At 41.8% G+C, this 13,353-nt stretch overlaps 1 protein-coding gene and 1 non-coding gene across 2 annotated transcripts in view; one reads left to right on the top strand and one right to left on the bottom strand.

Moving 5' to 3' along the window:
* Positions 1-13,353, top strand: part of CACNA2D3 (calcium voltage-gated channel auxiliary subunit alpha2delta 3) — an 824,272-nt gene that overhangs the window by 770,727 nt on the left and 40,192 nt on the right. The window contains exons 32-34 of the mRNA XM_044754812.2: positions 237-312; positions 2,924-2,976; positions 5,050-5,105. Coding sequence (XP_044610747.1) covers positions 237-312; positions 2,924-2,976; positions 5,050-5,105 — 185 coding nt within the window. The remainder of the gene's footprint in view (positions 1-236; positions 313-2,923; positions 2,977-5,049; positions 5,106-13,353) is intronic.
* On the bottom strand, positions 4,192-4,265 carry TRNAI-AAU (transfer RNA isoleucine (anticodon AAU)). The gene has a single exon. It is a non-coding gene; the product is annotated as a tRNA-Ile (tRNA).

Genomic DNA, 13,353 nt, shown 5'->3' with positions numbered 1-13,353 from the left:
CCTCCCTAGTCCGATACCTTTATTCCCCTTGTTCTTCAAGTTCCTGTCTAAGTGACATGACTGTGTCTCCAGTCCTGGACTTTGCCATGTTCTTTGTCATCCTTCTTAGGCTGCATTTATCTGTGTCTGTCACTGCTACAATCGATGTTAGTGACCGTTCACCTTGCTGATCCACAGCCTCATTTGGTTCTCATGTTTTCCCAGTTAGTGAAGTTGCTTTCCATTCTTTCCTATAGGATTACCCTTTATGACTATCAAGCCATGTGCAGGGCCAACAAGGAGAGCAGCGATGGTGCCCATGGTCTGCTGGATGTAAGTACAGTGCAATCACCCGGGAAACAGCTGCACATTTCTGTCTGTCTATCTCTGTGTGTGAGTGTATCTTTTTCTTCGGAATAATCAGGTTTATCTGTTTCAAAACCATGAACTTTTAAAAGTATTTCCTGCTTTTACTGGTTAAGAAAAACCGCTTCTGATTCAACCCAAATCCAGTGATTACATGAATGACAAACAGGTCTAAAGTCTTTGTTGGATTAACCCTTTTGGTGGATAGAAAAGGGGAGAAGTTTTGTTGATTCTCTCATTCTCATATAAAAGAGAATTTGGTTTTGTCAACAGAGGTCTTCCTTCTGTTTGGTAGCAGAGCTGTTAGCCTATGAACAAATTCACATTTCGATCAGATTCTCTAAGCTAAACACGCTGCTGCTGAGTTTCAATGTCATGTCCCTGGAGCTGGTTCCATACATGATGATGTCCCAGTTGAGGATCAGTCAACATAGCTATCGTATCACTAGAAACTGGCTTTCAGACCGCCAGAAATTAACTGTTTTAATTTACTCCCAGTTAAAAGATATAATTTACAGTGTGCAAGCAATGTAAGTTTGGCCACCAATAACTTGAAAACACAGAAAAAATAGATATAGATACTTCAATATAGTCCAGCACGTGTATAAATATCACCCTTACATGTTATCATTTTTTAAATTCTAAAAATTAAACCTAAAATTTGGTTTGAAACACAAAATTTGAGAGCCATTTTGGCTTTAAAATATAAATATACACCTTCTCATTTGCAGATGTAAGATCTTTCAAGGGGATTATTTAAAAACCAAATATTTAACATGGTTCTCCTACACTGAGGGAACAAGAAATGATTTGGAGCTGGGAAATTTCTGAGATGCAACTGGAACTAAGAGTTGGACATTTTGAAAAATACAGCTTTTTAGTGACAATCAACACATCTTTCCAAAGCCGACTTCCTAACCTTAGCATGCTATTTCCAGGCTTAAAATGTTCCCAAGATATGTTTTCATTATTAGGCTTAAAAGCTCAATGGCTTTACCCTTCTGAATGATAATATGCATTTAAAGTTGTAATCCGTATTTACATAATCCCTTTGTTCACCCATACATCAAACCAGTGTCTGGCTGGAATGCTTGAGTGCCCTTTCCCCTGGCCTCAGGGTGAGCTGCCCCTGTGCCCGCCCTGCCCCACTTCCAAAGCCTCTTTAATCCCTTTATTCATTCTCTCCTCCCTCAGAGCCACACTACCAAGGACCACTGAAATATCACTACCCATCCCAGCAGGTACAAAGACTCAGAACGGTCCTGTGGTCTGACCCTCCCGGTCTTTTTTAAAGAAAGATGATTATTTTTCAAGCCATAAGAAATGGAATGGCAAAACCACAGGACTGCAAGTTTGCATTTGCTTTTAGTAAATAGTTAATCGTTCACATCCTTATCTGACCCTAATCTTGCGGGCCCTGTGATTCGGGTAATGATGTTGACACACTTAGTCAAATCAGAGAGAGAGGCAGTCTGAACTCTGGGTGGGCTGGGAGTAACCCCAGTGGATTTTTGTTGTTGTTCTGTTCATTTACTGGCTGGCTGGAAATAGGGAAGTTTCAAGAATGGTTAAGGGTATTTAAATTGGCTCTTGTTTTGTTTAAATCTAGATAATCTCCCCATTCCTAGTTCTAGTCCTTATCATCAAAATGGTCACAGGTAGGATTAAGCAGCCATCCCTTCATAAACGAGGATTTGGCGTTTGAATTCTCTGATACCTAAATGCAACCACAAAAGGTTCTGAGATTTTTCTAGAGCTGCCATCTGGGGCCCGGGCTTTGCCAATGTCATTGCCTGTCTCTCAGGTCCACCCACCACTCACATATCTGGCATACCTAGGTACAAAGAATCGACTGAGGGGGAGACTTGGTTTTTTCCAGAATTCAGGAAATTGAATTATCCACATAGGAAATATCACAGAGTAAACAATCCAACTGCTTTTTTTAATTAAAATATTCTGAAATAAAGATTAGGCTGTCAATGCCTTCTTTTATGGAGTGAAGGGGATTTTCTGCAAGGAAAAAAATCACATGTTTATATGGTTATCATTTTTTCAAGTCCAAATATGTAAGTGTGAGAAAAGACAGCTTAAATCCTACATAATTCATGGGCAGCATTAAAATCAAGTATATGCAATATTTGCTTCTTTCAGTGAATGACATACAGTGATGGGGAACAGGGAATCACCTTTGCAACAGGCAGCCCTGTGAATTACCATTTGAAATTAGTTATATGATTCGAGCCCCTCAGCATTAGGCTGCAAAATATTAGCCCCTGGAGGGTAAAGGTTTAAGCATCGTTTGCTGAACTTCCTTTTTCCTCCCAGAGATAACCCCATATTAGATCATGTTTATTTTCCTTGTAAATCACATCACACTACAGGGGAGTTCAAAGTTTTAAATGTTAGTTTTGGGATACAGTATCCAACCATTTTCTTCTTTTAGCTAGAGCTTCACTGTTTTTTAACATGATATCAATCTCTCTAGAAGAATAACATTGTCTTTATGTAAAGCCTTGAGTTAAACTACCAATTTTATATGTGATACATTGTTTTTAATGAACTGAATTCTTCTCTTCAGCCTTATAATGCCTTCCTTGCTGCAGTAAAATGGATAATGACAGAACTTGTCTTGTAAGTACAATTTGCTGCATTTTTAAAAAGTTTTATTGCTTTTCTTTTTGAATTATAAAGTGGATTGGGAGACTGTGTTTCATGCTTTCAGTAACCATTAGATTCATAATACTCATTGAACATCTTGAAATATTGAACATTGAGACCAAAAATGATCTTTTATTAAGTTATTCATGGTCACTGCTTATGCCCTTATGTCATTGTTTCGCAGACTAACAGCTTGCAATACACAAACCAAATTTATTTATTGTGGTTACTGTTAAATTTAACATAGATGTCAGGCTGTTTTTAATGCAGCCTGGGTGGGCTGTGGTCAAAAGAACAAATTACCAGGGCTGTCCACTGTGTTGCTTCGGATGTCTCAGCTTGTGCAAGAAGCGGGGCACTGTACAGGAGTGGGCCAGGGGCTGGGGGGTTTTCTCAGGTGTGATTTCATTGTTTATCCTGTCAAATTATGGTCCTGTTTGGAGGGTGCTGGATGGATCTGTGACTTAGGTCAAACTTGAAATGACACAAAGATGAAAGGCTTGACTTCCAGACAAAATATTGGACACAAGAAACAGTGTGTCACACAAAAGGGAGGAATTCCATGGACAAGCGTGGAAACCAGATCGTTCAAGCTGCACCAAGCTCTCTCATTCTTATTTTCCCCATTAAGGCTCCAGTTCTGTGGGTTTAAGGCAGATTTCTTGCCATTTGGTGAACAGACTTTGTCTTCTTTATTGCTTCAATATAATCTATTAACTTAATATTATAATTTGAAGTGGGAAGTAAGTTTTACATATATATGAGACGGAAAAGACAGTATCAGATAATAGTGGGATTCGGATTGAGAGTGAGCTGCTAGACATAGTAGCCACGAGCCTGAAAAGGAAATGACTGAATTTTGATCTATTTCCATTCATTTGGAGGATGGTTTATATTGCTTTTGCATTCGTTGAGACATTTGATTTTTTTTTTTTTTTTTGAGGAAGATTAGCCCTGAGCTAACTACTGCCAGTCCTCCTCTTTTTGCTGAGGAAGCCTGGCCCTGAGCTACCATCCGTGCCCATCTTCCTCCACTTTATATGTGGGATGCCTACCACAGCATGGCTTGCCAAGTGGTGCCATGTCCGCACCTGGGATCCAAACCAGCGAACCCCAGGCCACTGAGAAGCGGAACGTGCGAACTTAACCGCTGCGCCACGGGCTGGCCCCATAGATTATTATCACCCGTGGCCTATACGGGGATCGAACCCGCGACCTTTGCGTTATTAGCACCATGCTCCAACCAACTAAGCTAACCGGCCACTAGAAAATTTGGATTTTTATGAAGTTGCATTGTGGCATAATTTCATAAAGGGAAGTTTGTTCCATCTGCCTTTACACACACACAGCTGAACAAGTTTGTGTTACAGTATAAAATTTGAATGCTGCTTTTGTTACTGCCAATCATAGTCTAGGTAGAGAATATCCTATTTGTATTTCTGACCCTAGGCAGAGGAAGCCCTTTAGCAGTTGACTTTTTACTATGGACTCAGACTATAACTAGAAAACTATTTCTTCCTGTAAAGCAGGGTATTTCTTAAAAGAGTCCTTGATACTAGGTAAACCTGATTTCAGAGTGTGGCTGGCATTGGTGATAAAATAGCCTTTCACAAGTAAGATAAAGCCCAGTGAAAATTCAGTGGTAACTGAACCAACCATGTTACTATCTCCAGATTGTGATGTCATTCTTTCAAGTGAGGTGAGCAATGCTCAACAACACAGAATGTCGCTGTTCTGGGGCTGGCCCGGTGGCGCAGCAGTTAAGTGCACATGTACCACTTTTGCCGCCCAGGGTTCGTCGGTTCCGATCCTGGGTGCGGACATGGCACCGTTTGGCACACTATGCTGTGGTAGGCATCCCACATATAAAGTAGAGGAAGATGGGCATGGATGTTAGCTCAGGGCCAGTCTTCCTCAGCGAAAAGAGGAGGATTGGCAGCAGTTAGCTCAGGGCTAATCTTCCTCAAAAAAAAAAAAAAAAAAGTCGCTGTTCTGTTCAGGGTGTGGATGACCTAGTAACATTGGGCTTTTCCATCACCTGTTTAGGTTCCTGGTGGAATTTAACCTCTGCAGTTGGTGGCACTCAGATATAACAGCTAAAGGTAAGCAGCAACTGGTTTCTGTTTCCTGGCTCAGAGCGATAAATCCTGGGTTCACTGGTACTTTTCATCAAGGACGTGCTCACATAAAACTACCCGGGACGAAGTGATGATTTTTCATCTCTGTCAGCAAAAGGCACCCTTTGTGCTAACTAACTGCAGCGCTGTTCCGTCTGACAAAAGTTCCACAGGCTTCATTCAGCCCGTGTTCAATGTACACTTTGACCTGTTTCCTTAATTAAGGCTTTGAGGTCATACATTGCACAGGTGAATTCTTCACAAAGCTCCTGGGCAGTGCTAAAAATCTAAGGGAGACAGACACGTTACCTTTCTCAGGCTGAATGAATGGATAACCACTCTGATGTTTTGTTGTATAATTACCCTCATAAAATATAAATCCTATAATATTACTTTCCCTCCTCAAAAGCAGTTAATGATTTGAGCAGTAATTAGTAGAAATGCTTAGAGGCATGAGTTGTGGAGTTAGGTCAGTATGGGTTGGGGTCCTGGCTCCGAGGTTTGGCCTTTGACAAGTTAGCTGATCTTTTCCAGGCTCCGTTTCCCCATAGTAAGCGAAATGGGGAAAATAATAAATAATATTAATCTTCTATCATTTGTGTGTGTCTGCATGTGTGTATTTAATGATGAGATAAATCATGTTGTATGCTGAACACAGTGACTGGAATATAGGAAGTCCTCAAAAAATGGCAGCTGTAATTAATTCACAATAGTGGTGATGACATTGTTGGCCATGACAATGATGAACAGTCGAGTCCCCATGCCCTACAGAACCAAAGCTCTTTAATGAGAGTCGCTTCCAGCTGTCTGCCCCGTCTGTTCAGTCACTTGTTTCTCAGATGCTCTCTGCTCTTTATTCCTGTCATGCTTTCATTCGTGTCCATTTAGTTTAACTGGGATACCAAGGACTAGCAGACTGCTGCTATTATTATTATTATTTTTTAAACTATCCATCATTTGAAAAGAGGTAGATTAGTAATGTATCAGCATTCCCCCAGGGGCTGGATTCCCTCAATTGTCTCAGGAAGAATTAGCACCATTTCCTTCTTGCCTCTGTCCGGGTCAGCTCACACATTCCTCCAGCTCTTCTGCACTCTTATTGCCTCCCTTTCTTTGTTTCAGAGTAAACTAGAATTTCTTGATGGCAGGTGCTACGTCTTAACCATCGTTATCCCTTAAGCACCTGACTGGTGATTAATACATTGTAGATGGTCCATTTTTGCTTACTAAATACCCTCACAAATCTTTCTTTTGGCGGGGATAGCTATAAGGGTCGCTGTTGTCATAGCTTTGTAACTCAAAAATTGGTCCATTTTGCTTAAATTCTGGAACTCACTCGTTTCTTGTTAGAGTATAAATTGGAGCAACATCTGCAGAGAGTCTATGCATGCGTGTGCCTGCATGGAGTGGCCTCTGATCCTTGTGTTCAGAGTTGGCTCTATCCTGGGAAGCTGACAGCCCAGTGGAACAGGACCCCAATGCTCTGTTTCATCCACATACACGCTGTCCTTAGGCTGTGGGCTCAATCCTTGCCCCTTCCTGCTAGGTTTGTACCAGTTTTGAATGACAGTGAGTGCCCATAATCCCACTTCTAAAAATGTAGCCTAAGGGAAAAAAACTGAGACAGGAACAAAGGATTCTATGACAGGATAATCATCACCACGGATTTTATGATTGCAAATGCTGATAACTCTTAAATGATGAACAATAGGAGCATTTAAATATAAATTATAGCCCATCCACAGAAAGGCATGGGAGACATTTTAACAAGATTCTGTTTTTGAAAACTTTTTTTAAATGAGATACAGCTGATATATAACATTATATTAATTTCAGGTATACAATGTAATGTTTCAATATTTGTATATATTGTGAAATGATCTCCATGGTAAGTCTATTTAATATTCATCATCATACATAGTTATAAATTTTTTTCTTGTGATGAGAACTTTTAAGATCTGCTCTCTCAGCAACTTTCAAATATACAATACACTGTCATTAACTATAGTCACCATGCTATACATTACATCTTATGACTTCTTTTGTAACTAGAAGTTTCTACCTTTTGACCTCCTTCACCCATTTTGCCTACCCTTCACCCCCACGTCTGGCAACCACAAATCTGTTCTTTGTATCTATGAGTTTGTGGAGGTTTTTTGAGGAAGATTAGCCCTGAGCTAACATCTGCTGTCAATCTTCCTCTTTTTTTCCTGAGGAACACTGGCCCTGAGCTAATATCCATGCCCATCTTCCTCTACTTTATATGTGGGACGCCTGCCACAGCATGGCGTGCCAAGCAGTGCCACATCCGCACCCGGGATCCGAACTGGCAAACCCTGGGCTGCAGAATCGGAATGTGTGAACTTAATCACTGTGCCACTGGGCCGGCCCGGAGTTCGTGTTTTTTGTATTTTGGGTTTTTTTAGATTCTACATATAAGTGAGATCATATGATATTTGTCTTACTCTATCTGATTTATTTCACTTAGCATAAGACCCTCAAGGTCCACCCATGTTGTCACAAAGAGTGAGACTTTCTTCTTTCATAAGGCTCAATAATATGCCATTGTGTGTTTGTGTGTATATATATATACACACATACCACATTTTCTTTATCTGTTCATGTGTCGATGGACACTCAGGATGCTTCCATGTCTTGGCTGTTATATGTAATGCTGCCATGAACATGGGGATGCAGATATCTTTTTGCGTTAGTGTTTTCTTTTTCTCCGGATGTATATCCAGAAGTGGAAATGTTGGATCATGGTAGTTCTCTTTTTAATTTTTTGAGGAGCCTCCACATTGTTTTCCATAGTGGCTGCACCAATTTACATTTCTACCAACAGTGCACAAGGGTTTCCAATTCTCCACATCCTCACCAGCACTTGTTATTTCTTGTCTTTTTGATAATAGCCATCCTAACAGGTGTGAGGTAATATCTCATTGTGATTTTGATTTACATTTCTCCAATGATTAGTGATGTTGAGCATATTTTCATGTACCTGTTGGCCATCTGTATGCCTTCTTTGGAATCTGAAAACTTTTTAACAAGGTACAAAATTCTCATAAAGTTAAGTAATATAGCAAGAAAAACAATATATAAAACTGTATATACCCACCAAAAAAATCCAGTGGTGGGGCAAAGGAGGCTGAGGAATTAACTAGGGTCAATAATCAGTAATGGCCAATGGGGAATCAGTAAGCAGAGACCAAAATATGAATTAGGAGAGAAGACTATCCTGTCCGCAAGGGAAAATTTTACCTAGAGCGTGAACCTGCTTTTGTTTAAAATTGCACGTAATTTGAAAAAGAGAGATGAGAAGGAACCTACTAAATGGGTGTTTGTCACCTTTTTCTATTTTCTTTTCTTTGACCAGCTTTTCCACATTTTACTATTAGAGGTGAAGAAGATAAATGAGATTAAAAGAGAGAAAAAGAATAAAGGTCAATAGCGGCCAAGAGAATGGATTGGAAGTCAGTGAAATGGCTGCTGTTTCTGCAGCACCAGTCCTGGGGACGAATCGCTGCTCCTTCCCAGTCAGGCTTTGAGCTCTGGGAGCCTCGAGAGGCTGCTTTGTCTGGAATATTGAGCACCCTGGCTTTGGAGCCATGCCTCCTTCCTGTGCTGCTTGCTGGCTGTGAGGCTCTGGGCATGTCACTTGGTCTCTCTGGTCTTTGGATTCCTTGTTTGTCAATGGAGATAACAACAGACATAATGTGGTTGTGAGAAATGAATTAAACAGTGTGTGCAAAGCCCATGTGCGAGACATGGCACAGAGCAGAGGCTCCACTCACAGGCCGGGGGGGGCGGAGGGGGCGGTGCGGGGGAGGAAGGGCAGTGCTCACCTTTTGAGTGGTGGTGGGTTTTTTTGGCTGATACGTCTGGCTCTTTCTTGAGTGTGCTCAGTGCCGAGGGCAGCAGGCTGGTCATCTTCAGGGTTTACTTTTTGGCATTCCTCTTCACGGCCGTGTGTCTACCCACCTCTGGCTGAGGGGCTTCAGTGGTGAGCGTGAGGATGCCTACTCCTTCATGTCCATCTCCATTCCCCCCTCCCCCATTGTCGCCTTGGCCTGCTGCCCTTCCCCATGGCCTGCTGCCACAGGTATCTGCCCACACTCTTGTTCCGGTCCTTCACATTTGACACTTAGTTGTTAGGGTTTTGTTGAGTGCCAGTCACTGGGATCTTTACTTAGACCAGTGTTTTGCAACCAGGGGGGAATTTTGCCTGCCAGGGGTCACTACAATGTCTTGAGACATTTTTGGTGGTCACAACTTGGGGTGGGAGAGTGCTCCTGGCATCCGGTGGGTAGAAGTTAGGGATGCGGCTAAGCACCTTACAACACACAAGAGGACGGCCCCTCCGAACAAAGAATTATCTGACTCAAAATGTCAATAGTGCCACTATTGAGAAAGTCTGGTGTAGACTGAGGGGTGCAGGGTAGGAGAGATGAATAAGGAAGGAGAATATGGACTTTGCATCCTGATGGTCGCAGAAACTGGTGAAGCTTCCCATTCTGAAACTCCACGTCCCCTCTCCTGCTTCCCCCTCCCCACCTGGAACAACAGTGGACAAAATGTTACCTAAGAGGAATAATGCGATGCTTCAGCTCTCTTGTTTTCTGTCTTAGGAAGCTTTTACTCTAATAGATAATTCCAAGTCATCTCCACACTTGGAGACCTTCTTCACACAGACCGTGCAAAGAACTTGTCAAATAATTATATTGTCAACACGTGGTGTGGCAATATATAGTGCTTTTCCATTTCACAGTGCTTCAGATCCCTTCAACATGCCTAAGGGGTAGGGACTGCTAGAATTTGTCACTAAACCTCTCTGAGGCACCTAAATCAGACAGCTAATAGATATTGGGCTCAGACCTAAACCCAAACCTGCCGCCTCAGCTAGAGAATGGTGAGGGATGCAGCTGCCCTTCTTTGAGCCTCGGGTTGAGTTGGTTCTGCATATGAATTGTCTCATTCAGGCCTACAGCCCTCTGCTGGACAGCGCTATGACTTTTTCCACTTTATAGTTGAAGAAACTGAATCAAATGGGAGTGAATGAACTCACTCATGGGGCTGCTATCATCTGGATATCTTTGTTAAATGTAAATGTAAATCTTAGATCCAGTGTAAGGAGAGAAAACTTTCAACCACCATAATGATATTGACTTGCAAGGTTTCTTCGTTCTAAATTTACCATTCCCTTACTAGATAAAGACCCTGAGCTGAGACATACGTCTTTGTTTAGCTAAAAATGGAATCCATAATTACACTGTTTATCTGCTTCATTTCCTTGATGAAGGGGACTGTGGAAGCCCATTTCTGCTTGATTATCACAAAGGTATCATTTTGGCGAAGTTGCACAAAGAGAATGGAGCTTGCTGGCACCCAGTTATGAATGGGGGTGCATTCACAGAGACAAAAGAAGAGGAAAGCTTTTCAGATGGCAACTCTATTCATTCCCAATTGTCTGCACATAATTACTGTGAACTCAAGTCAGTTATTCTCATCAGGGACATTTGTTGCTAAGGGAAAATTAAAGAAATTCAATTGTGTGGATGCTCCATTGGGTGCTTCATTGTGAGTGAGTGATAGGTCATGGTGGCTTCAGCTTGAGACATCCAGCATAAGTGGGGTGGGAGGCAGAGCAGTGTAATGGCAAAGAGTGTAGGCGACAGGATGTGACACCCTCCTGGGTGTATCTGGGCTCTATCACTTATAATAACAGTGTGACTTTGGGAAAGATCTTCATTTCTCTGAGCTTTAGTTTCTTCACATGTAAAGTAGGAGAGCAGCAGGGCCTCACTCACTGCGTGGTGGTAAGGATTCCGTCCATGCAAAGGGCCTAGCATGGTGTTTGGTATAAAGGAAGTGCTTAGTGAGGATTGGCTGCGAAGGTGGTGGAGGTTTTGCTGTTAACATAAATGATGATCGTGGCGAGTCACTTTCTGTGGGACTCAAGGCAGGCTATGTCTGCTTTCTGAACCTCAGTTTTCCCTTCTGGAAAAAAATCAGTCTAGCTGAGCTCCATGATCCTTGTGTACCTACACCTTTGTAAGATAGTGAGTTTTAAATGCCTAGGAGTTAAAACAGTACCCATTAGATCGCTGGCAGCCTTAGTTATTGGTTTGAAATTCCATAAACAGTAATGACTAGCAAATATATGTGGTGTTTTCCATAGCGCTCCAGACAAAGAAAGGTTTTCATAATAAACCATGTTATTTTAGATTAAATGTGGCCATGGCTTTATATGATAATTTCTGTGTTTCCCAAAAGCGCATCAAGCAACTTTCAGCCAATCTATAGCTGTGCTGCAAATAGACTCAACGGGTTATCACCACATCAAATGGGTGCCCTACGATTGTCAAAGGAGCAAGAATTTCATCTCCAGAAAGGATCAGAGTCAAATGAGTCTCGCCATTGAGAGAACTGGACTCATTCCATTGTGTCTGGGCCCAGACAACTAGAATTAGAGATGGTGCAATTGTTGGGCTTATTAAGTCACGTGTGCAGCCTCTTTCAGCCTGCCCCCAAAGACCTTTCTTCCTTTCCTTCATTGGCCAAACCTCACAGAGCAGTTAAATATATACGTGCTGGAGCCAGGCAGCCCAAGTTCAAATTTTGGCTCTGCCACATACTTACTGGGTGATGGGGCAGTTTACTCAGTCCTCTCCTCCATTCGCTAACCCTCAACACAGAGATAACAACTGTTCCTCCCTCATAGTTTCTTTTTTCATTTTGTCATGTTTTACTGTTAAATTAATACATGTAAAGCAGAACAGCATCTGGCACACAGTAATTTCTTAATAAATTTAGCTGCTACCATCGTTACATTATTATGTGCCATCTGCATGTTTGTGCTATATGCACTTATGATCTGTGCTTTTATTTACTTAATCTTTATTTCTTTTTGACTGACTCACTCTTTGGCATTTAAATAAGTAAATGTTAAGAGGAAGCTTCTCACCTTGAAGGTCCACATCGCTTGCTGCACAGAGTAATCAATTGTGACAACAGGAGCCAGGGAAGCAGTGTCACCAAATGGTAGCCAGATACTCTGAGCTTTGTATTTGGCCTCCTGAGGTTTAAGTAGAGAAGAACAAATGAAAGAAAAATGAAAATGAAAGAAAGATAGTCAAAATTTCCTAGGATTAAACAAAGACTTCCTCCCGACAAAAACAGGGTCATTGAAAAAGAGCTGGGAAAGGAATGGTGTTCCCACCCAATTCCTACCAAGCCCTCTCTGTGTTGTTACCATTGGGCCTGGGCCACCTAAAACCAACCTTCCACCTGAAGCCAGGCAATTTGTCATTAGGGACTGAGATTCTCACATTTCCTTTGTCTGTTTTATTTTCCTGAAATGTGCCATTCAGGAGAAGTATTGGTTTTTTCAGCAAGCATGTAATGACACTTCCTATGAGCTAGCACTGCAGGGCACAGGGGACAGACAGTGTCTGGGACCTGGCCCTTTGGGAGCATGACAGCGATCAGCACTGGACCAGGAGGAGTCAGGAGTCAGGGTGGCAGCCAAAAAGCAATGGCTCAAAAGGCCAACAGTTGAGGATTCAATGAAATAAGACGGGTAGAAGAAGTCATGGTAGCAGTGTGCATCTACCCTTAAATAGCACTCATAATATACCAGCCACTTCCCATGTATTAACTCATTTTGTCCTCAAACAACCGTGTGAGGTTCGTACTGTTATTCTCATTTTGCATTTGAGGACACTAAGGTGTAGAAGGTTAAAAGCTCACCTGATGTCACACAGCAATGGCAGAATTCACAACTCCCAGTGTTTGTGCTCTGGGCTACTACGCACTTAGCCCAACTCCTGACATGTAGATATAACACTCTTTAACAACTAGCGTTTCATGAAGGCTGTGTGTGTGTGCACACATGTGTGAAAGTGTGCATAGGTGTCACTCCGTTAAGAGCTGTAGACGCTTTAGTCCATTTATTCCTCAGAACAACCCTGTGAGTTAGAATGGGCGTCTCCCCTTAATGTCAGTGACCAGTTCCTGGAAATCATATTATGCATTAAAAAAGCTGATTGAATCCACTTCCTTTTTGTTTTAAATAAGAAAAATTACAATGCAGTATGCTTCAACCCCAAACCCTCAATCAATTTCCTCAAATTAAAGCTCAGTAAAAAGGCTATATATTAAAAGCAATCACGTTAGGATATAAATGCTTAGAACATGGCTTCTTGATCATCTAACAATTATCTGGTTGTTACCA

This window comes from Equus asinus, chromosome 21 (genome assembly GCF_041296235.1).
Source record: "Equus asinus isolate D_3611 breed Donkey chromosome 21, EquAss-T2T_v2, whole genome shotgun sequence".
Classification (NCBI taxonomy): domain Eukaryota; kingdom Metazoa; phylum Chordata; class Mammalia; order Perissodactyla; family Equidae; genus Equus; species Equus asinus.
The sequence above is the reverse complement of the archived record's forward strand: the minus strand, read 5'-3'. Positions and strand labels throughout refer to the sequence as shown.